The sequence below is a fragment of the Misgurnus anguillicaudatus genome, chromosome 13 (assembly GCF_027580225.2).
Source record: "Misgurnus anguillicaudatus chromosome 13, ASM2758022v2, whole genome shotgun sequence".
NCBI lineage: Eukaryota > Metazoa > Chordata > Actinopteri > Cypriniformes > Cobitidae > Misgurnus > Misgurnus anguillicaudatus.
Window position 1 is genome coordinate 26,054,281 of NC_073349.2, and position 24,775 is coordinate 26,079,055.

A 24,775-nucleotide genomic window follows, 5' to 3' on the forward strand; every position below is an offset into this window, starting at 1 on the left:
GGTTAGAGCTGTCATTGGTTTATATTTCTCATGGGATTCTCCAACTCGTCATCTATTGGTTGCATTTGTATGTCAATCAACCTTTGGTCAATTTGATTGGTTGACGTTTAATGCGCATGGTGAAAAGAAACACGACGTGTTTGTGAAAGATTGCGAAATGAGTCAAATGCTTCAGTTTATATAGAAGCACCTGACCCGCATCGTGTATTTATCATCTATATAGACCCTGCCTATTTTATATATTTGAATGTTTTTATAATATATATATATATATTTATCGTTTTTGAGGATGTTTTCGGTTTAGTCTGCTTTAAACCCCTCGTTTACTTTGAGTAAACAACAAGCTACATATCTTGCAGACTCTCAAGAAACTTGATACTGGAATGCTTGTCAGTGAAGCCAAACACTTATCGTGTTTCAATATTTCCCACAAATGTTCATCTCTCCCTTCTTAGTCTCACTTAAAAATAAGCTGTCACATCAGTGCTTGTAATAATAAAAATAGTTAAATTAAGGGATTTACAATATTGAATAAATTTTATGCAGTATCTGACAATAATAAATCTGTTGAGGAGAGTTGTCTCCTGAAACAGTAGTGCTTTTCTCATTTTGAACACCAGATGGCGGTGTGCTTTTAAGAAACACTATAAAGCAAGGGGTTCTCAATTTTGATTGATTTCAACACCTCCTATTGTCCATGACAATATTTTAAGGCTCCCCTACTCACAATTTCTACCAAATAAAATATTCCAGAGGTTGACCAAATATCCAAATGACCAAAAATCTTGCTTTTTAGTTGTTTTTGCTTATTTTAATGCTTGGTTTGTCTTATTTTTAATCACCGTTAGAAGAAACCCATTTATTAAGGCCCCCTGGTTGACAATCACTGCTATAAAGAAAAGGTCACAGATGAGTGAATAAGAGGTGTAGCACCAACCGATGTGCTATCTACCTATTTTTTATTTTATTAAATTAAATTAAATTATAATGGAATCTTAAAATTGAGTTGCACGCATCCCACGCCTCTAAAAAGAAAGATTTATTCCTAAACAAAAGTGTTTTTAATTTATACCATTTAATAACTTCAAGTTAATAGCTTTCCATAATGTTCCAAATAGCATTTTATTACATACTGCTATGTTTCAGATGTAAATTATAAAGAAGGCACTGATACACAACTCATACCTAATTTTTCTATATAGCCTGAAGTAATAGCTTGCGGCAGTCAGGCATGTTATCTTTCATATTTGTGGTGTGCTTAAATGGATGAATGATTATATTGCAGAAGAACTTTCTTGAGGAATTTAGCACACACAAGACACGGGGTCTCGCGGTGCTATTAGGGGGTCATAAGTCAGAATGATATATACAATCTAAATTAAATCAAAGTGCCAATTTAACACTTGCCTGCCTTTGATGTTCAGGATTTAGAGACATTTCATCTTTAGAGAGATTTTTATCTTTATCTGTCTACAGCACTACATGCAAACATTTTTAATGTTTTTTTAAACCAATCCTTTTTCTTTTATTATTTATATTTTATCACAAAAAATCTTGTGTTTTTTGGAATGCATCAAAATCGAATGGATTTGCACTACAAGGGTGGCCACCGCAAACAAGATGGCCACCCTCAGTCTGTAATTGCATGCAGGCAGTAAATGAGGCAGCCCAATAAAGGTGCTGGGATTGTTTTAACAGAGTGAGCTTGGCTGAAATGCGTCAAAGGCTGCCGTGAGGAGCAGGAAAGGGGGAAGGTCTGTGATTGATGGCACACAGACAGTGTGTTACTGACCTTGCATGATGTCGAGTCTCCCTCAGGCCCGCGACACTCCTAACCTTCCTCCTCCCCCCGTGTGCTCCGTGTCGTATGATTCTGAGCAGATCAATGAAAAGAACCGGTGCGGTCCAGAGTTACAGCTCATGTTGGACAATCATTTTTCCATGTCAGTACTAACTTGGTCAGGGATTCCTTATGCTTGTTTTATAGATACTACAAAACTATTGAGTTTTCAAACTGTTCGCTGCCATTCAGACCGAATGTCTAAATCAAAATATTGTTAATTGGGTGCCTCTGTAACAGGTTTTGCAGGTCACTTTGAACAGGTTTTATATACTCAATCAAGGCATTATATTAAAATGTTCATTTTTGGGTTTATATAACAAATTACAGGTCGCGATGAGTGCTGTTGACATGCATGCCATAGCATGCATTTAATTGCATGATTGAAGTGACATTTGGGCTCTGGGGTGGGGCATTTTGCTTACATCATGGTGGCATCTTTGGGTAAGGAAAATGCAAACGTCAAAGACATCTGATACACAATGAACATTCATTGTTTAATGGGAACACTGTGCGTACTAAAGGTAAGAAACAACACTTTTAAATAATGAAGTTGCAACCGATGTGCAGAAAGGCAAGGACTGGCAATGTAAAAACCAAAAAGGAGAGATAGAGAGAGCAGGATCCAAGGGTAGCGAAGGAGAAAAGGTGATGAAACAGAAAACCTTAAAAAGTCCATCAAAGGCACCAGAAGTGTTGAATGAGAAAAGGAGGGGTAAGTGACGGAGAAAGGTAGAAGATAAAAGATGGAGAGATAAGGTGGGTGTGCCAGAAAGAAAGAGAAACACGAAAGGGGGGGGGGTATTTAGTATGCACGGCCAAGCTGCCCCATCTGCTTAGCGCAGCAGTCCCCATCGTATAACTGTCTGTAGGCTGTGGGCTGCATAAAGAATGTCTCCAATTTGATGTAATTCGGCAAAATTAATGACAGCTTTACCCGGGATAGGCCGTGAGGGAATGATTAGAGTTTGATCATCCATCTGATCGGTGGCCATGCCTGGACCGAGCACAGAGTTGACGCATACTGGGTACACCCTCGCCAGGGACCCACACACAAACATCCAGAAATGCGATGCCAAACTGGCACCTTTAAACGAGGTCTGTCTCTGTTTTGCAAACATACCGCTGGACAAACATTTTGTTACGGCACAGGGATATCTCTCGTGCGCAGTGGCGGGCTACCATCAGTTTAAACGCTGCTTTAGGCAGGCTAGCGCTGTATTTCAAAGCAAAGGGGTCCAACAGGCATCTAATTTACTGAAGTCTGAGGTCGCATTGTGGTATTTTACAAGAGTGCTTTATTGTGGCCATGATTGGAATTGGGTATGAGTTTAAGAGAGATGGGGGTGGATTGGGAATTGAAGGAGGATTGATCCAGGCAAAGGATAGAGAGAGAGTTATTTCTTAGATGCAGGGTTTTGCCTCCTTTCATTCCCGTTCCATGTTATACAGCTCTCTTCATCCCATCCCCCATATCTCTGTCTTTCTTTCTCGCTCTCCTCCCATCCTCCTAGGGATCTTACTTTTACAAGCGAGCAGAGGCATTCCATTTACTAGCAGGCCTGGTGCATCTCTCTGTGCCGGGGACATTAACAGAGAAGCCTGTGTTATCAGTGCAGAGTGCAGGGCTTTAGATCAGGGTCTTTCGTCCAGCCCACACAGGTCCTCTGGGCTCGTGCTGTTGTGTGGGGCATTCAGAAAGCCGCTGGGTAATTAAATTGAAGCCACAGATAAACAAGTGATAGACTATAGGGGTGTATAAAGGACGATGCAGTAGCTACCATAGTGACCAGGGAGATGGCAATTACACACACAAAGTTACAAACTTTTATTAGTGCAACACATTTGGTGACATGGGGAAGATGCATGGTCAATTTCATCATGAATATGTCACATGTTGATGTCTCATTACTCATTATTTTTTTTAAGAGAAACCTTATAGGCAATGTAAAATTAAGCAAGAGAATTGTTTGTAACACATTGAACCAGATGCCCATTCAAACTTTGTTTTTTTTTTAGCCGTGCAACCTCAAAATCAAAGAAGCGTCCATTAATCTGTTACTTGTCTTTTAATCTGTTTAATAAGCACAGTATTATCAATTCTGTGCTGCATCCTTGTCAATTTTCTGAGATTTTCGCCGTTTTGATGGTGATTTGATCGCATTACTACATTACTTAAGTCTGGCGGCAGGCGCTGCGGTCAGCGCAGTCGCAGACGTCATCAGCGTTTGAGCGCGCTCACGAGCTTTGCTGTTGCAGCTGCATTTTGCTATCTGCGTAAGAAACGCTCACAACATTTCCAAACCCCAGTATGTTTATGTGCAGTTAACCTCCTAGAAAATGTATGGTTAAAATGTGACCGTCTCGATGTTATGTTAGTAGATTTCTATATTCATCTTGGTACAACGCCAAAGTTCGTGGGGGCGCGGAATCACACATGCTCACATACGAGGTAAAATTTTATGCAATAATGCGTTCCTCTAATAATTTCATCTACATTTTTTTTTAAATCTATTGAACATTAAAATCAATCACATGGCTATAGCTTATGTCATTTTTCTTGTTTATATACTTTATGGATTTAAAATTTAGTTTAATTTTATTAGATAATGCAGTTGTTGTGCAAAATGCATTATTGACACAATTAAACAAGTCATTTATTAAAACTTAAATAAATAAAACATGCCGTTTCAGATGTAAATATGATGTCATTATTCCGATTGAATAGTATTTTATATTAAAGTTAGTCAACACTTTTATTTGGGGGGTTTTGCATGAAAGCAGGGTGTGTTCAGATTGTTAGAAATGTAAGTGCCATGAAAAAAACTGAAAGCTCTATAATATTTCTTTTGATGTCTGTGTATGCACAAATTTCTGTGTGCTGTGCACACTGTGCCCCCTTAAAAAAATTGGTGCATGACGCCCCTGGCCACAACCTACAGCTGAATATAGTTTTGACTGACTGTTTGTTTTAAGGGGACACTTTTTCAAGTGCTATAATTGGGTCCCCAGTGCTTTTATCAACCTAGAAAATTTGATCAAATCAGTAACTTAGTTTTGGTAAACCATTCCCTGCAAGCACGTGAAAAATTAGGTCATTGAAATTTGGCTCCCCTTGTGATGTCAGAAGGGGATCTTTTATAATACTACTGCCACTATCCGGCCATGCACTGCCATTTAGTTCAGAGAGAAAAAATTATAAATGACAGCACAATTGAGTTTCAATTTCAACAAACCACCATCATTGTGATCAGTGTTTGTATTTCAACAGCTCATTTGCATTTTAAAGGACCCAAAACGGCACATTTTTGCTCACACTTACAAAGTGGCAATTTTAACATGTTATTATAAATTATCTATATGGTTTTTTTTAGATTAAACTTCACATACGTACTCTGGGGACACCAAAGATTTATTTTACATCTTAAAAAAAGTCTTGTGAAATGTCCCCTTTAAAGGCACAATAAGTCATTTTCAGAGCTAGAGGTCGCTAAACAACATGGAATGGAAACAATGATGGAGGTTGTGGTCATCGCCTTCACTGTCGATAGAAATCAAACATAAAGGGATAGGAATGAATTGGAATCATGAACATAAAGTTTTATAACCCCTACATTGTAATGTAAGTCAACAGTGTGGCTTGATAGAAGAAACAATAGAGTTGCATGCCAGTATTACTTCTGCATACGGTGCTGCACAGATCGTATGACATCAAAATATCATGAAAGCAATGTAACGGTGCTGCTTTTGAATCGCTCTCGAGATACTTTGATGTCACACGCTGATCTGCCTGCGCAGGGTCATGTGAAGTCAAGCACACCCTTTTCTGATTTTTATGCCAGCAAAACGAGGATAACCCGGACATAACATCTTGACAAGCAACCCTATAAACAGGGAATTCTGTGAACTTGAACTTAATGTTAAAAACATTTGTGGTAATGTAAGTACACATGTGAACAAAATATATAATTTTGGCATATTTTAATGCATACAATATTGTTCCTTAGAATAGAAATATCATAAAAAATATCATTTTTGACCAGTTTCATGTAATTTTTCCTACCATTTGTGTGAAAAGAAGTTGTGTTATCTGCAGCGTTTGGAACACAAGCAGTGTAAAATTGGAAAGGTATCTTTTGTTCTTGGCATTTAATCGCTGAGTGGAAAAGATTTATACATGGCACTGAGCAGAGCAAAATTAATTTCCCATCTGACAAAGACTCTGGGTTTTAACCAGACTGAAAAAGCGTGACTGCCAGGTACCTGCATTAAAGGCAGGATGCCAATACACTTTAAAGAGATGGTTCCAGCAGTGATTTCTGGGGTACGTTGGCACATTTCCTAACAGGGTTTTGATTTTGTCCGAAAGGTTGTCCAAAAAAATAATAATCGCATTTATAAGAAAATATCTTGCATCTGCTTTGACAGAATTGATTCACATTTGCTCATTAGAAACATACACAATGTTCTTTTACTTTAATGATTTCATCATGTTTCACTCTTTGTTTTCTTTTTTGACTTTTATGCCATTTACATTTGGCTTGTTCTGTATTCTTTGTATTAAGTATGTTTCTTAATACATTTGCGCTCATCACTTGCCATTTGCACTCTTGTTTCATTTTACCTATGCTCTCTCTCTCTCCGTCCATCTCCACATTTTTATACTTTTGGCTAAGCTGGAGACCTTTTTCTGTGCTGTGACCTTTAGGTTTTAAATGAAGCCCCTCTGCGGCTTGTCTCTCTTCATAGACCGCCAGTTACGAGCCTTGGGAGGACCGCAAAAAAATAACGATTCAGATGAAATGGCCCCTTTAAAAAGCTCTTCCAAATTCCTTTTACATTTTTCCTCTCTGTCCTACTGCCTTCTCTCTTTTTTCTGCCCACATTAATATTCACACTAATGAGGAACATCCTAAAGTGCAAGCTTTGGAAAATCAAAGCCAGACAAGAACAGACCAATAAGTGAGTAGTCATACACATAAACTCACGAAACTGTACACTGCGCATACCGAATAGTACGGCCAAGCATGCAAATGTAGTAATGCTTATTACTGATGAAGTTGAAACGAATGCGTTGCATGCCAAATGATTTATAGAAAATGAAAAAGCCTGATTTTTATGTGCTTGCCAAAAAAGTGACTTTTCTCATTTAATTACGCTTTATAATTGCCCTCTATATGGGTCAATCATTGTGGCTTCTCGTTTTAATGCATACATTGGGATATTGGAAAATGAAATGGTTCCCATACATTGGTTTTGTAATGATGCCCTAACATGAGAAACAATTTGAGACTACTGCTTGAGGCTCTTTGTACTACTAATTTCAATCATGCATATCTCATTCAGAGAGAAATGACTGCATGACATGAACACATTTAAATGAAAGGGCTCATGTGAAACGGTTTTATCATTTTCCCCCTAAGGTTACTTAGTCTTTGATAGTTATAAAAGTTAATATAAGGTATAGTAGCTCATTGTGTTATCAAGGCATATTTCATGTGTTTGAACCAAGGGAACACGCATATTGATAAATGTACATATAACGCAAATCATATAGGTTTCCCAAACAGGGGCATGCAAGGTGACAAGTGTGTACAAGCACAATAGCTGCATTTCCGTTACCCTGCAAATTGCACAAATTAAAATAGCAAAATGAAAATGTATATGTGTATGTATTTTGTATATACAGTACTGTGCAAACGTCTTAGGCCACCACCATGCCAGAATTAGATTAGTTGCTTTTGCAATTTATAATGATCATATATAATTGTTTCTCAGTCACTTTAATAAATAGAATACATCCAGAAAATGTGTATGTAATATTAAAAACTGTTTAAAATGTAAACTGATGTGTCAAGTTTTTAGGGTAAACTCCCCTTCCACTTGAGCAATAGCAGGAAACTGCAGGATCTCTTAAACAAAATTAAATCCTAATTTCTAATTTTAAAGAAATTTTTACTTCATTCTGCTCAAAAACGCTCAAGATGTGTTTAGTGCCAAGAGAGGTCACACTAAACACAGACGATGCCTAACGGCACATTCACACGGGGCGTTAGCGTTAACGCTTCCCATTAATGGGTGATGTGAAGCGTTGGCGAACTGCATTGTGGATCTGTCGGAACATTTCTCAACTTTTTAAGCGGCAACACGAGCGTCAGCCAATCAGATTGCCTTATGCAAATAACCTAAGCAGAGCCAGCCAATTATGTTTATGGAAGACCGGAGCATGTGCAGCGGCCACTGTGATTGGCTGTTGGCCACGCTTCAGACAAGCCTTCCGTCAAGCGTTAACGCCTACGCCCCGTGTAAATGTGCCGTAAAGAAGACATTTAGTCCTAACACTTTTGTTTACATATTTCCTGTATTTTCTGTTTGTATCTTAATAAAATACATTGAAAAAATAAATATGGATGGACATTAAAACTTCTAAAACCACAAGTCTGGTGGTGGTGGCCTAAGACTTTTGCACAGTACTATATATATATATATATAATATTCGCATTTACAGGTCACCTGACCTGTCAAAAAGTCACAAGAATGGTCAAGCGCATGACATCAAAATACAGTGAGAGTGATTCAGGAGTCGACTCTGTATGCTTTGAGTTGCCTTCGCGGTATTTTGATATCACCCGCATGTCGGTTTGTGTCGTATGAAGTCTTAAGGTACATTCACATTATAAGCGACCTTATGTCGCTAGTCTCTTTCAAAAGAGGTGTTTCTAAATCTTGTTGTGATAAATAAATCAGTACCGTCCACTCCAGTAACTGACAAGCGACGGATGACGTGAACTCCACTGCTTTGTTCTCATTGGTAGTCTCTCCTAAAAGTCGCTCATAATTTGTATACAGTTACGCCCCATTCAGACAGCCAACGACAAGCAGTAGCAGAGCGACGCAATCTCATTCATTTCAATGGAAACCTGGCGACTTCCGGTGACACGAGCGAAAGTGACCGTTGGCGACCGTATGGGCGTGTCCAGCGACGCGAGAAAGTTAAGAAAAGTTTAACTTTATGCAAATGTCGAGCGACTTTCGGGAGCGACTACCAATGTGAACAAAGCAGTGGAGTTCACGTCATCCTTCTCTCGTCAGTTACTGGCGTGGATAGTACTCATTTGTTTATGACAAGCAGATTTAGAAACGCCTCATTGAAAGAGACGAGCGACACACAGCGATAACGTCGCTGTCTGTCTGAACGAGGGGTTAAACATTTCTTTACTTTGTTGTGCGACTGGACACGCCCCATCCAGTCGCCAACGGTCACTCGTGTCACCAGAAGTCGCCAATCTTCCATTGAAATCAATGAGATTGCGCCGCTCTGCTACTGCTAGTGGTTGCTAGTCTGAATGTAGCTTAACTGACGAGAGACAGATGGCGTGAACTCCACTGCTTCATTCTCATTGGTAGTTGCTCCCGAAAGTCGGTCATAATTTGTATACAGTTACCCCTCGTTTAGACATCCAGCGACGTTATCGCTGTGTGTCGCCCGTCTCTTTCAATGAGGCGTTTCTAAATCTGCTTGTCATAAACAAATGAGTACCATCCACGCCAGTAACTGATGAGAGAAGGATGACGTGAACTCCACTGCTTCGTTCTCATTGGTAGTCGCTCCCGAAATTCGCTCGACATTTGCATAAAGTTAAACTTTTCTTAACTTTCTCGCGTCGCTAGACACGCCCATACGGTCGCCAACGGTCACTTTCGCTTGTGTCGCCGGAAGTCGCCCGGTTTCCATTGAAATGAATGAGATCGCGTCGCTCTGCTACTGCTGGTCGCTGGCTGCCTTAATGGGGGGTGAAACATTTCTCAACTTTGTCGCGAAACTGGACACGCCCCATCGAGTCGCCAATGGTCACTGTCGCTTGTGTTGCCGGAAGTCGCCAAGCTTCCATTGAAATCAATGAGATTGCGTCGCTCTGCTACTGCTAGTCTGAATGCAGCTTAACACATTCATTGGCATGGTTTTTGGAATGACTTGACGCGAGACAACCAAATGACATTTTATTGTACTTTCACATTATAAGCGACTTTGTCGCTGGGTGCTGCTCGTCTCTTTCAAAAGAGGCGTTTCTATATCTTGTTGTCATTAACAAATGAGTAACGTCCATTCCAATAACTGACAAGTGACGGATGACGTGAACTCCACTGCTTCATTTTCATTGGTAGTTGCTTCCAAAAGTCGCTCATAATTTGCATAAAGTTACAAATTTCTCAACTTTGTCGCACAACTGGACACGCCCAATCCAGTCGCCAATGGTCACTGTCGCTCGTGTCGCCAGAAGTCGCCAAACTTCCATTGAAATCAGTGAGATCGCGTCGCTCTGCTACTGCTAGTCGCTGCCAATGTGAATGCGGCTTACGGCACATAACATTAGTTACTGGAGAGATTGTCATTGCGCAATCACTTTGTTTCGACCTTTAGAAAATAACGCTATAGTGTAATGGAAATGCAGCTAATGTATTGATACGGTAAAATAATTGATTCAGTAAAACTAGATAATCAATAAATTATCATTCACATAAAGGGTAAGTGTGCATCATCTTCACGAGATTGCCCTTTACAACATTACTACTTCATATTCTTTGGTGCAGCTGCATCAGGTTTCTGAAGCGTGAGAGTCTTATTGAAATTTATAAAAGCGGCTCTTTGAAAATTGCCTTGCGTGTTGAGTATCCTGGCAAGGAATCACGCTGTAAAGGCATGCACTTTACACACACACTTCACTATGATTGTCTTAAAAATAATAATCTGTTTGATTTTAAATTTGATTTTGCATGGATGTAATTGTACTATCAATAATATCATACTATATAAGCTATTGCAACAGTATACTTTGTGTTGTTGTCTGTGAGAGTCCGAATAGAAGGATGAACAGATGGATGTATACTGTTTGAATGAGTATGCCATTGTAAAATGTTAGAGAAACAATATAAAATTCTTGCACCAAAACAGACAAATTAGTTTTTCATGACCATTTTCTTTTTGCTGTGCCTTCAAGACTTATAACTGTGATTATGTAAACGCCCTCTTTATATCCTGTGGGTTTGACGTTAGATGTGGGCGGTCGTATATCAATTTATATGGGTTTCTGATACGCATGTACACTATAAAAAATCGTTGCTGCCTTTAAAAAATGTTTAAATCATATTTTTACTTAGAAGTTACAATTTTGACTAGTAACTTAAATTTTTGCTGTAACTTAAAATAAAATGGCACGTCTTCTAACATTGTACCGGGCCCCTTTTTAACTCAGTAGTAGAGAATTGCATTAGCAGCACAAAAGATTATCGGTTCGAACCAAAGATATTTAATATTAACAAGATGCATCACTGGTATTGCATGGGGGGAAATTGCAACAGTTAGAACAGTAAGCTGACCCGACCCAAACTAAACTAAACCGTGGGGTACTATGCAATGGAAAAGCGCCATATGTCTAGTCCCGCCTCCCAGTAAAAATAACCAAAGGCCAACCATTAAAAAATTGAATCCTCTGAGAGAGGGACTTTGCACATGCACAGAATCTACACATCTTTTCGGTCTTGTTCCTGGAGGCATTGCAAATATGGCTACTTTAGTTCGAACCCAGGGGGAACACATACTGATAAAAAGTAGTAAAAAACTGCACTTAAAGTTGCAATGAAATTAAAATGGAATATTTTGTTTTATAAATGACATATTTGTGAGCTTCATTATTTTACATTTAGTCATTTTTATCTACTCGGGGATCTAGAGGGTACATAAGCCTGTATAAGCAGTTAAAGGTGAGGGGGCGCTGACCTAGGGATGGTTTTAAAGGCCAGGAGCAGAGCTTTGAATTTGATGTAAGCTGTTATAGGATCCTGACAAAGAGAGGAGTGACGTACGCCCTCTTTGGCACATTTTTCTAATAAAAATTCATGTGCCCTCATAATGCAAATCTCCTTCCCTTCTAGAAACGATCTCTCTTTCTTTTCGTCATATGGTAGGTGGGGTGAGGAAAAAGATTGCAGCGATTAGCAAATAGCAACATGAACCAACTTCAAACGATCCATTAGTTTTCGATATATGAATTCAAGCACAGCCCTACCTTTTTTATTTTAGAAGCCGCTTTACTCTGATATACGTCACACCGGGGAAAATAAGACGGTCGCTACTTTAGTTTCATGGCTGTTTCAAGTTGATATAAAAACATATGCTCATATGACTAATTATTCACATTGTAGGGTGTATTTATATATGTACGTATGCTTGTATAAAGCAAGTGGCTTAAGATATTAAGTCTTGTTTATTGAAATAAATGATGAAAATCAAAAGGTTTCTTACTTAAAATAAGTCAAAATATCTGCCAGTGCAGTAAGAAAAATAAACTTAATTCCAGTTTTAACTTAATTCAACAAACTTAATCTAAGCACTGGCAGATATTTTGACTTATTTTAAGTAAGAAACCTTTTGATTTTCATCATTTATTTCAATAAACAAGACTTAATATCTTAAGCCACTTGCTTACCAAGTAAATGTATCTCAATTTAAGAATTTTCAGATATTTATATTAGAAAACAAGACCAAAATACTAAGTAATACATTCATTTTTTGCAGTGTAACTTAGATCCTGGTAAGATTTTTTCCTCATAGTGAGCAAAATAATGAGCAAAATAAGTCTATAACAATAAAATATAAAATAAGTTTATAACAATATCTGCCAATGGGGTAAGAAACTTTCTCTTGAATTAAGTTTTTAGGGAAAAAATAAACTTATTTCAAGATTTGTTTTCTCACCCCATTGGCAGATATTTTTGCTTGTTTTAAGCACAAATTCATATAAATTGTATATTTTTTGTCTAAAAACTAGACTTATTTTCTATGGTCATTTGCTCATCAAGAAAAAGCATCTTAATTTAAGAATTTTTTGATATTTGTACTGAAAACAATATAAAATCTAAGTAAGAAAGTCATTTTTTGCAGTGCACTGTAAAAAATACTTTGCTGCCTTAAAATTTTTTGTTAAATCAACTCAGATTTACAAGTCATGTCAACAGAGATGAGTTGTCACAACTTATAAAATATAGTTGAAAAAAGTCAACTTAATTTTATAAGTTATAACAACTCACTTAGTTATAACAACTCATCTCTAGTCAAGATAAATGATAGTAAGTTGAAATTACTTGTAAATCTGAGTTGATTCAACAAAATTTTTTATAGCAGCAAAGTATTTTTTTACAGTGTAGGTAATTTTGCTATCAAGAAAATACATCTTCATTAAAGAACTTTTTGATATTTCTACTGAAAACAAAACAAAAATACCAAGAAAGAAAGCCATTTTTGCAGTCTATACATCTTCAGAAGTTTTTCCCACTGCTTTCACCTTTGATTTTAACTTATGTGGGATTTGTAAGGCACTATTTCTTCCTTATAAGCTGCATTGGAGAAGTATGTATTAAAAAGTGCTTTACAATTACATTTCCAAGCATTTTTTCAGCTTACTTACTTGTCTCAACCAATGTGCTTACACTGAGAAAAAAGTTTTGATGTATAATTGTGTATGCTTTTATTACATACTTTTATTTGAGTATTTTTTTTTAAACATTTATAGTCAAGATATAATCCGGTATTGAAGGAGAATGCACGCATGGGTGAACACATACACAACAAAAGCATCGTTCAACTCTGGCTTGCTTTATATTTTTCTCTTCTATGCTTAAAAAAGTGTTTCAGAAATATTTTTTAGTGCTAGCAAAACTAAACCTTCTAATAATGGGTGCAATTACCACCGGTATGGTGTTACAGCACTTATAAGGCCAGCAAATGTTTGTCCAGAAAAATTGGATCCAAGAAGTAACATGAAGGCCGAGCACATTCCTGTACTCTTTGTGTGAGCTCCAGAATTCAAAGTTACGTTCTGCACCAGACTCCAGTCAGCAGGGTTCCTAAAAGAAGCCAAAGAACCAGCAGGACCTCAATTACAGATATACTAAATACAAGATTAAACACACACAGAGTTGCTTATACAATAATTTGGGTGCTTAAATGTAGACAAACAGGGTTGTTACACATGCAAACACATGCACACCTGCATAGTGTTATCTTGTTTACACTGATGTTCCAGCTATAATAACTTACAACACACCCAAGATGCACACGAAAATAGCATGGGTTTGAAACTCCACACCTCGTAATCCTTCAGGTCAGCAACAAAACACTGACCATTGTATACAGTGTCAGCGTTGAGAGCTTTGCTTTGGATAACATTAACACTCCACTTTACTGGATTAAGAAGATCATTAGGTTTGTGCGCTTTACAAACACACATTTTCCATTTTCAGATTCCTTCTCGTAAAATTCCCACCATCCCTCCAAACAGCCAGAGCGGAAAAAGAGAACGATGGAAAATTTCAGGAAGTTTGAGCTCGAAAATGAAAAGGTGTTGATTCCGCAGTTACTCGTGTTGATTAAAAGAACAACCCTGGAGGGTTTTGGGACCACTTGCTAAAATAACTCTGAAAGGACCCGAAGCTGATGATATCACGCATGTTTTGGGTAGATAACAGAGGCTGTGGAAAAATAAATCTCTTGTGGTGAACGGATAGGAAGTAAACAGTACAACTTTGAAAGCCCAGCTTGTTTTGGGGTATGTCAGTGTTTCTTGACGACGTCAGACAGAGTCCTGTGGAAAACGAGAGATTGGACCTCATTGGCTTGTGAATTCTCCGTGTATGATTTGTGGGTATGATGAAGTAAGGAAACCTCATTTTACACAGAGGAACACTCAAACGATCAGTGCAGAGAGGAAAAAATAGAGGAGGTTCAAGAAGACGATGTGAAGTGAGGAGAAACTGAAGTTGGATGAGGAGGCAAAAATAGTTGAAAAGGCATTGAGGAGAGCAACAGAGAGGATATTAGTGTAATGAATAGTAATGTAAAGAACTTTGTGCAAACATACAGTAAAAGAAGCTCTTGCTCGATTCAAATGAATATACGGGCGCCAACAGGAAATTTAACGCTGCTTCAGCAAGTGTGGCACCACACTATTTCCATTCAGCTTAGCCATATACTATAACTGAAACAAATGTGGACATCTGCATTCATAAAGATCTGAAAAAACAGGAAAAAACATAATAACCGAGTGCGCACGTGCATGATTTGTAACCGAAAAGGAAATTCTCCAGCAGAGCTTTCCATACGGCACCGCCAACACATAAACAATAGCTCACCAATTCAGGAAGAAATGTTGGTTCCACTGACACATAAAAACAGCAGTTTGCCATGGAGACATAAACACTGAGCACATAAAAATTTAGCCACATAAACACTGCACTTAATATCTGTCGCGTTTATGGTTAAATCGGACATTTCGTCCAATTCATCGTCACGATTTAAATAGTGGCCAAATGAATGCCACATTTGGGTAATCTGTAGGTTTTTGATGATGTTTCACTGGTGGGGAATGATTAAAAACAAACATAAATTGTTATGACTTATAATAACAGTGAAAGAATAACCGTTTTAAAATCATAATAGGCTGATAAGAGACAGTTTCACGGTTAGATCTAGCGAGAAACAAAATAAAATTAATGGCATCGTATTAATTAGGAATAACGCTGGTTTGCATGTAGTGTGCAATGCAGGTCCAAAAGATTCAGTGATGATTTAAGCTGAGGTTGGAGGATGATACAAGGATGATAGGAGAAAAAAACTATTCCATATTCAAAAGGCAGTATTTTGGTAGAAATTTGAATTCCCTAAGTATGACTATAAAACCGTGTTGATTGAACTGCAAATCTTCCTGAGAGGTCCAATAAATGTAAAATTGATTTATTTCAGCGAAATCAAAGTCGCTTCGCGCAGGCGGCCAATTCATTTTAGTGATATTTCGGTGTAATCACGCCGAGAAATAGACCCTCCCTTAAAAAGGCATTCCTTTGCTCTGAACACACCCCGCTATTGTCAGAGATCTGCAGTCTGGCCATCACACCGAATGTTCTAGTTCAGGTTCAATGGAGCTTAGAGCCTGAGGGAACCAGGAGTATCCACGCTCCTCACCCTGCAATGCAGAGGCTCCTCTCCTCACCACCAAATATACGTGAGCCTGGTGCATTCTCATAGTTGCATATACACAGACACACTAGTAGCCCTCCCTTTCCTTATCACAGAAATAAGCATTTTTACAGAGTTTTAGCTATAAAAGGCAGCAGCAGATAGCCCATAAATCTGGTCATAAAAACGTTAAGTTGTCAGAGGTGCCATCAGCTATCAATCCTGCGGTGGGAGGCTGGTGGAGGGGGAAATCGGTGATAAAAAACAGCATTTTAGGGAAATTATGTCTAGTCTTCCATTTGCAAAGTGCTGCAGTCGTATCCTGCCAGAATCTTAATCACGGGCTCGGGTGCGGGCGGGTGGATGAGAAAGCGCACGCGTTGTGGAGATCCAGGGAGGGTGGGTTTGTGCCTAAGGTGGAGTTAGAGTTGGGGGGGGGGATTATACAACTAGCATAAATCTCCACAGTCTCAAATCTTTCACACACACACCCCTACACGCTCTCATATTCTCTCTATCCCTCTTCGTCGTATCTCTGTCTCTCTCTCACCTCATTTGCACTTTTTTATCTCTCACTCCTTCTCTCCATCCTCAACTTCACCGTGATTTGTTTCCTTACTTGTTTCATTGATTTTCTGTATTTTGCACCCCCTTCAGTGTAATCCCAAACCGCATCCGGCGGATACGGATTGACACGTCCAAGCGAGATTTCTGTGTGGGAGAGAGAGAGAGAGAGCTTGTATGAAAATAGGAATATTTCCTCTCAGGTGCAATTTGTTATACGTCCTTTTACGGCATGTTCAATAATTGTCACGTGCAGATTCAAAGATGCAGAGCACAAAGCAATTTGATCATGCTAGTCAATTACATTTATGCATTTGGCAGACACTTTTATCTAAAGCAATTTCATTCAAGCTGTACATTTTATCAGTACATGCATACCCTGGGATTGAACCTTTGACCTTGGTTGTACCGGCACCATGCTGTACCATTTACATTACTTTTACATTGCATGTGCATTTTTGCAGAAGCTTTCATGCAAAGCTTATTAAAAGTATGTGTTTTTATCAGTATGGGAATCAAACCCTGTACCTTTGAGCTGCTAATGCAATGCTTTACCAATTGAGCTACAGAAGCAATGGTGTTTGCAGCAGTGGAGGTGCAGGCCTGCAATCTGTGTGCCGCTAATCGACTTGACAAATGGCGTAATTGTCACATCAGGCGCCATTTTTTAAATTTAAGGTAATTTGTTAATTAATTTGAATAGGCTCCAGAGTGCTTACAGAATGAGTGATGTCGATGAGTCCTTCCAAATACACAAACGCGCGCACACATGCACGCGCACACACTTTATGAACATCAAGAGAAAGAAAACACTGACCATTTTACACAATTTTCAAAAACTTAAAGCCAAATACATGTACTCAGTACTTGGGTAACATGATATGTATGTCCCCGTTTTCAAGGGGCAGTCCCGTTTCCGTTTTTTTTGGTGTTCTGTCCTTTACAAACCCACAACGATTAAAAGACGAAAACATTCAAAAAAGGTTTTCTCCCCATGCTTATTAATCCACAAATAAGGTTTGAATTATATTTTGATCATTGAACTAGGAACTGTCCCCTCTTTAAAAACTCTGGTGAATGATGATGAGGGACTACTGTCGAAAAAGAAATAGAAATGTTATTGCAGTGCATCAAAATGAGTCAACAACATCAATAAAAGTTAGTATTTTGAAATGTATAACAGTAGTTAAAGACATAAATTCGTCGTACACCTCTGACAGTGACTCATTTTAGGTTCAGGCGTAGGGAAAGTAGATCTTGCTGCTTGACGTCTCTCAGGTGCTCTGCTGCCACCTGTGGTATCACTGGAGAACTGCAGGCTGAATCAAATCACTGCATCTTATCGAGCAAAATTAAATGTTGAATTATGAAAATCACAGTTAAACGTCTTTCAAACGTAACACTTCTCTGTTTAGAAATAAAAAATGCAAATTATTTGTCACAGATTTTTAGTTAAAATGTATAAGGCCACATACCGTACTACGACGGCGTTTTAGTGCCATCTTGAAAAAAATAAATAAATACAATTTCGAGAATAAAGTCAAAACCTTTTGAAAATAAATTCAAAATTATGAGAATAAAGTCGAAATATTTCGAGAATAAAGTCAAAATTTTGAGAATAAAGTCGAAATATTTCGAGAATAAAGTCAAAATTATGAGAATAAAATCGAAATATATTGAGAATAAAGTAAAAATTATGAGAATAAAGTCGAAACATTTCGAGAATAAAGTCAAAACATTTCGAGAATAAAGTCGAAACATTTCGAGAATAAAGTCATGTTATTTTTAAGTAGCCTGCACCGAAACGTTGTAGCTTCTGTTAGACATGGACGTGGAGGATTTCATTAAATCCTATTTTAGGATGGGATTTTGTAATAAAGAGATCCTCCATCTCTTAGCACATCAACATGGAGTTATTATAAGCATCCGGACACTGCAGCGGTTATGCAGAAAATTGAATTTATTCAGAAGAAAGAACCAGACAGACATTCAAGAAATTGCCTCTTTCGTGCAATCTGAAATGGCAACCAGTGGTCGACTCCAAGGATATCGATGGTTACATCTGCGTGCTATTCGAAGAGGATACGTTGTTTCTCAAGAGAATATGAGGATGATAATTAAAGCAATAGACCCTGAAGGAGTGGAACACCGGCGCGCTCGACGTCTCCGGCGTCGCCAGTACTTCAGCCGAGGTCCGAACGCGTTGTGGCATATGGATTCATATGATAAACTCAAGCCGTACGGCATTGCAATTAATGGTTGCATTGACGGCTTTAGTCGGTTTGTGTTATGGATGGAAGCGTACAATACTAACAGTGACCCCAAAGTAATAGCAGCCTACTATATTTCCACTGTAACAGGCATTGGGGGTTGTCCCGAGCGATTGCGTGCCGACCCTGGGACGGAAAATGGACATGTCAAAGACATGCAAGTTTTCCTGCGGAGAAACCACACAGACGGCTATGCAGGCGAGAAAAGTTTCATGTATGGATGCAGCACGGCAAATCAGCGCATAGAAGCATGGTGGGGTATCCTGCGTAAACAAAGTGGACAGCTTTGGATGGACATCTTTCAGACCCTCAGAGACGACGGGCATTTCTCTGGTGATTTCTTGGACAAAAATCTAATACAGTTCTGCTTTCTTAACCTTATCCAGGTACAGTATGTAGTACTGTATAACCAATGTATTGTACTTAATATGCTATAGCCTGTAGATTGGGAATCAAAGTCGATTACAGTTTTACTTTATGCCAATCAAACAATCATATCCAATTTGATGGATGTATCTATAGATAAACATATGGGTTTAACCATTATTATTAGTAAACTATAAAGTGTTGTTTATGCTGGTACTGTGATATTTTTACAGTGACAGGGCATATCATACAGTAAGCATGATATTTTTAGAGTCAAAATAAAATCAAGTAACAAGACATTAAGCTGAATTATTAACAAATAATTATCACATTGCATATCTGCAGTTTTCATGGTGATAGTTCTGTGGCTTAGTCTACATTCATTTTCTGTCATTAATTTCTTTATTTTCATACAGGATGAATTAGATGAAGTTGTGAGAACATGGAACACCCACCAAATAAGACCAAGACCAGGCCAGGGAATGCACGGACTACGGCCTGCTTTGATGTTTTCTATGCCAGAAATTTATGGTGCAGGGGAGGACAAACTCAAATGTGTTGACCCTGAGGAAGTGGCGGTTTGCAAAGAGGAGAGCACCCCAAAAGGGCCATACCCCTGTGACAAGACTGTGTTTGAGCTCTGCACACTTCTTATGGAAGAAAAAGGATTAACTGCTCCTACAGACCCATACCATGCAGCTGAAGTGTACATTCTGTTAAGAAATGAGATACTAGAAAATATCTAGAAAGAAAAACGTTTAATGTTTTAAACTTGAGCTCTGATCTTAAGACTCAGACTGTTTCAGAAAATGTGTTATGCTAATGTACCTGCATTGTAATATGTTTTAAACATAAAAGTACAGTATACCAGTAATCAACATTAATAAACATTAACTGGTAGTGAACCAGTAGAGGTAATACATGCAAAATGTTTAACAAAAATGCACATTTAAGATTTAACCTCTACCAACAAAAAAATCAGACATCTATAAACAGTAAATATATGCAAACCTCACAGTGACTGCATGAAGCATTTTAGAAAGCTGCTGATAACTCATGTATCTTTTTTTGAAGTGTTATTCTCTAAACAGAGAAAGTTTACTTTCTACCTTAACATTTTACAACATTCAATTGGAGTATATGAATACTAATTAATAAGTAAACAAACACAATGTTAACAGATGTGCAAGGCCCCGAACAGTGTATGTTTTCTGCATTGCACAACTTGAATAAAAACCTGTTTTTCTTCAGAATTCAACATTGAATGAGCATATAAATTTGCATCAAACATAAGATAAGCACAACATATCCAACGTATTCGCACAGTTACCACGTGCAAAATCTTGAACACTGTGAAACAGTGCAGTGTTCTGCACTTTGATATTTTTATGAATCAACTTTCTTCTTTTTGACACTTATGGGCATTTATGAAGTTTGTAAGTGTGTATGTGAAACAAAAATATTCCAGCTACACAATGTCCATGACCCAGATGTTACTTTCCAAAACACAGTTAAATTCAGCACGAAACTGTGGGAAATTGTCATAGGAGTCTGAGAGTTCTAGGACCGATCCACAGGTACGTCCAATTGGCCGTCTAGTAAAATCTGTCTGGAAAGTGAACTGCACCTGAATAGCATCTGCAACCATCAAATCAGAACCAGTACAGAATCTCAAAAATCTCCTGAGCTTGTCTTCATCAATTTCCCTGATATACCTCTTTAGGTGGTTGGCAACTTCTGCTTGATTATTTGACATTCCTGGAGGGAACTTCAAAAACCCAATCACCTTTTTCGGTGTAGGCTCTAAATCTTTGTATAGTTGTTCAATATTTTCATGACTTAGAGAGATCTGGCCATTTGTGACCTCCTTCCAACAGTCAATTACGAACATTGGTTTCTGTATGAGCTCTTTATGAGCAATTTCATCAACTATTGCAGATAGAGATGAAGCAGTGACCTTCCTCCGGCACTCATAAGTGTTCATGATGTCCAAAAGGTCATCCATGTCAACAGAGGAAAAGTCATTTAGCGCTTGTTTGAGAACATCTCGCTCCTGGCAGCTCACAAAATTAAGGAATGTTTCCTTTAGGTCTGTATATACAACCCCAAACAGCATCTCCTCCAGAAATGGTGCAGCAAGTTTGATGGGCATGTATTTGCAGTCTTTAAACCCTTTAAGAAGGACTCGCCCCACAGCTTTCCATTTGTCAGTGCTGAAGTCATGCCTGAGGAAAGGCACTTTTACAGATGTTCCAACAGTGCAGTGTTCGTAGAAATCAGACCAAAAGCTACTGTACACATCACGAAGGACACCTGGACCACTACCTGCTTCCTCTGAGTTATTGGGAAGTATACGTTGCACTGATAAGGACTGGGTGACAATTTTGTTGTCTGAAAATGCCTCTATCATGTCATTGAAGCTATTTGAGTAGTGTATGGTTAAAATCCTGTCAGGCAAAGCATTTGGAGCACTTTGTTCACAAGGCTCATGGGCCAATGTGTCATTAAGGGAATCTCTGTCACTGTGCTCTTGTGGACCAAATGTAATCTCAGGGTCACTGCTGACATTGAACATCAGGCTTGCAAGATGGTCTCCGGAGGAATTTACACTAATGTCTTCTGCAGAAATAAAGAACACATCCGGTAGGGTGTCCTGAGGCTCATTTAAGTCTAGTTGCTCATATCCATTCTGAGTAGACCCGCCATCACCTTTATTCAGATCCAAATCAGAGGCATCAGTAGCCTGGTCAGGTTCATCACTAGACTCTTCTGTCAGATTCATTTTTGGACAAGTTGCTATATAGAATCGTAGCATGGGGAGTTTGACAGTATTGTAAATCATTCCGACTGACAGGTTCTTGGGAAGAGGATTTTGCTTAAAGTCCCAAACTTCAAATTCAAAATCAGATTCAGGACCTTTGGTGGAGCTTCCGTTGGGAAAGAATAATGCCTTTCCTTCCTTTAGTATTTCGTCATATCCTGCCTGAACACTTATCTGTATTTTTCTAGTCCCCCCACCTTGTCTTGCCCGAACCTGCTTTACTACTTCACTTTCTTTGTGAAGCCATCCAATTTCAATGGTTCGTGTGCATGGTTTTGTTTTGCAGTTTGCCTTTTTGTTTAAAGTTTGTGGCTCATCCTCATTTTCCTCTTTTCTAAGCTTCATTTTCTCTTTTAGTTTGTTAAAAAGACCCAGCTTTCGCTTTACAGATGGTGTCTGATGCCTGCAGAAATGTATCAGTGCAATTCTGTCTCCATATGAGGGCAGGTACTTTGCCAGTTCGGCATCTTCCATAAGCAGGATGACTTCTCTGTCAATCTGTGAAAGGAAAGAGACAAGCATGTTAACTTTTGGTGCCTAAAAGTCATTACAGCTGAAAAAGAACATGTTACTGAGGACCACTAAAAGTAAAATCTGGCCACTCAAATTATAAAGTTATAGGTGCATGCTTATAAGCGATATTACAAAAGTATAGAAAGCTATTTTATTGTTTACCTAACAGCGTCTGGTCTTTCAACAGAAAGATTGAAAACATAAAGACTGGTGTTATTATTTTTATGATGTTAACCATTCTATTAGTCCATATTCAGAATCCATATTCAGCATGCTTTATTAAATTAAACAATACCTTTTGCTGTTCCATTACCGTGACTGCCTCCTCAGAGATGCCCCGACTTCGCAGGAATTTGAAAACATTAAGAGCATCAGTATTATCCTCCATCATGGGGCTGCAAAGTATACAGAAGTGTTGATTTAAAATAAGAGTAATCAAATTAAATATAGTGTAAAGATACTGGGAAATAGAGGAAAAATAAAGGCGTTTAAATATTTTAATACAAAAAGAATTTAATAAAAAAATTAGATGAATTTATCTCTTACTACTTAAGTCACATATTGTAACCACATGAACCAAATGCATAGTGTTGTTTTTGACCACATAAAAGCTAAATTGCACTGATCAGCAGATCGGTCTGGGCGCAGCTTGGTCCGCGGCTGTGATCCTTTTAGGTTATAGATAGGAACGTTTGCACAGATTGTAAAAAATAGGGTTTGCACATGTTGCACATCTCTCTCTCTCTCTCTCTCTCTCTCTCTCTCTCTCACGCAGGCACGCGCGCGCGCGCACACACACACACACACACACACACACACGTTGAAAACGTAAACATTCACACACTCGTACAGTTCTGCTAACCTGACAGATATGTTTTATGGTTCAATGTTATGTCCTGGTTACTTGTTTACTACAGATATCCTACACAGCGCGACTGTAAGTGCGCGTGTATGCTGCTTATAACGACAACGCCATCGTTTGCAGAGGGAATCTATCACGATACATTTACCCAAATGCGTAAACATTAATCAAAAGAGTTTAAAAATAGAAAATCTACCTTTTAATAGATGACAAAGTGTGTGTGGATGGTGGTTCCCCTTCTCAAGTTCGGCGCATGCTCTCGTCACTCAATGCTCAAATTATGTTTCAACTTTTTTCTCATAATTTTGACTTTATTCTCGAAATATTTCGACTTTTTTCTCATAATTTTGACTTTATTCTCGAAATATTTCGACTTTTTTTCTCATAATTTTGACTTTATTCTCGAAATATTTCGACTTTTTTCTCATAATTTTGACTTTATTCTCGAAATATTTCGACTTTTTTTCTCATAATTTTGACTTTATTCTCGAAATGTTTCGACTTTATTCTCGTAATTTTGCCTTTATTCTCGAAATATTTCGACTTTATTCTCGTAATTTTGACTTTATTCTCGAAATTGTATATATATATTTTTTTTCTAGATGGCACTAAAACGCCGTCGTAAGTTAGGCTACTTAATGTGTTTTGTATTCTACTTTTTTATATTATACATAATATCGAATTCATTTTATTAACAAACGTAAAAAAGGTGACATTAAAAGCAAACGCTTAAAACAGCGCGAGAAGAATAATGTGAACCATTTTATAGCGACTGTCCACAGGCAGGGACACGCTGTTCGTAACCACGTGATGTTGAACATTTTGTTAACGATTAAATTATGGTAACTTAAACTATGCCAAGAGATTGCCAAACATCTAGACAAGTAAATGCTTTTGGGTGTCACAGTTGCTGCTGTATTTTTAAGGGAGGGCGATGAGTAACAACCTCGCTTATCCGCCAGAGGGCAACATTCACAAACCACGTATGCTAGTACACATAACACACAGCCAATCTGCAGAATTGTATAAGAAGAAATATATGGTTATAAAATTATATTATTAATATTATCAGTTGTAATAGCTAGTAGTTGGAACATTAATAATATTACTTAAAATGATTTGCTGTTTTAATAGTCTGAAAGTTTTTAATTCCATCAGAATTTGTGAATGAAATATTGCACTATATACTTTTTTTGTAACTAAAAATGCATGATCAGTGAATCACATCAATGCCTTGTGTGAACTTATAGACCAATAACAAGATCTTACTCCCAATATCTGTCATTTAAAAAATTTTAATAAATAAAATAAAATCTTACTGTAACAATGCCTAACTATATGGCTAAATCACAAACTGCCAAAACGTTTGAGATGTCTTTGACTTTCCAAAATAAGCCCATAATCTGCGGCCCAATGACTCTCAAATGTCACACTATAATTTTCCACCCATAAAAATGTAAATGGATTTGTATTTCTTTTTTAATGTTCAGGCAGTTTATCACTGATAATTATTAGAGGCAATAATGTA

At 38.0% G+C, this 24,775-nt stretch overlaps 3 protein-coding genes across 3 annotated transcripts in view; 2 read left to right on the forward strand and 1 right to left on the reverse strand.

Annotated features, from left to right (window-relative positions):
* Nucleotides 1–24,775, forward strand: part of hoxc13a (homeobox C13a) — a 90,127-nt gene that overhangs the window by 30,226 nt on the left and 35,126 nt on the right. The window lies entirely within an intron of this gene.
* LOC129444011 (uncharacterized) lies at nucleotides 17,905–19,857 on the forward strand. Its single transcript, XM_055204336.2, has 2 exons — nucleotides 17,905–19,071; nucleotides 19,468–19,857. The coding sequence occupies exons 1-2, from the start codon at nucleotides 18,241–18,243 to the stop codon at nucleotides 19,795–19,797; spliced, it is 1,161 nt and encodes a 386-aa protein (XP_055060311.1). The 5' UTR covers nucleotides 17,905–18,240; the 3' UTR covers nucleotides 19,798–19,857.
* LOC129437524 (uncharacterized) lies at nucleotides 19,793–23,862 on the reverse strand. The gene is made up of 3 exons (XM_055195721.2): nucleotides 23,444–23,862; nucleotides 22,681–22,780; nucleotides 19,793–22,370 (listed from the first exon to the last, which is right to left on the reverse strand). Exons 2-3 carry the CDS (start codon nucleotides 22,774–22,776, stop codon nucleotides 20,520–20,522), a joined length of 1,947 nt encoding a protein of 648 aa, XP_055051696.1. The 5' UTR covers nucleotides 22,777–22,780; nucleotides 23,444–23,862; the 3' UTR covers nucleotides 19,793–20,519.

Bases quoted from the DNA above. Each gene is read 5' to 3' on its own strand.
- LOC129444011 (XM_055204336.2), top strand. From the start codon at position 18,241: ATGGACGTGGAGGATTTCATTAAATCCTATTTTAGGATGGGATTTTGT. The intron at 19,072-19,467 runs GTACAGTATGTA...ATTTTCATACAG, and splicing joins GCTTTCTTAACCTTATCCAG to GATGAATTAGATGAAGTTGT.
- LOC129437524 (XM_055195721.2), bottom strand. From the start codon at position 22,776: ATGATGGAGGATAATACTGATGCTCTTAATGTTTTCAAATTCCTGCGA. The intron at 22,371-22,680 runs GTATTGTTTAAT...TTCCTTTCACAG, and splicing joins CGGTAATGGAACAGCAAAAG to ATTGACAGAGAAGTCATCCT.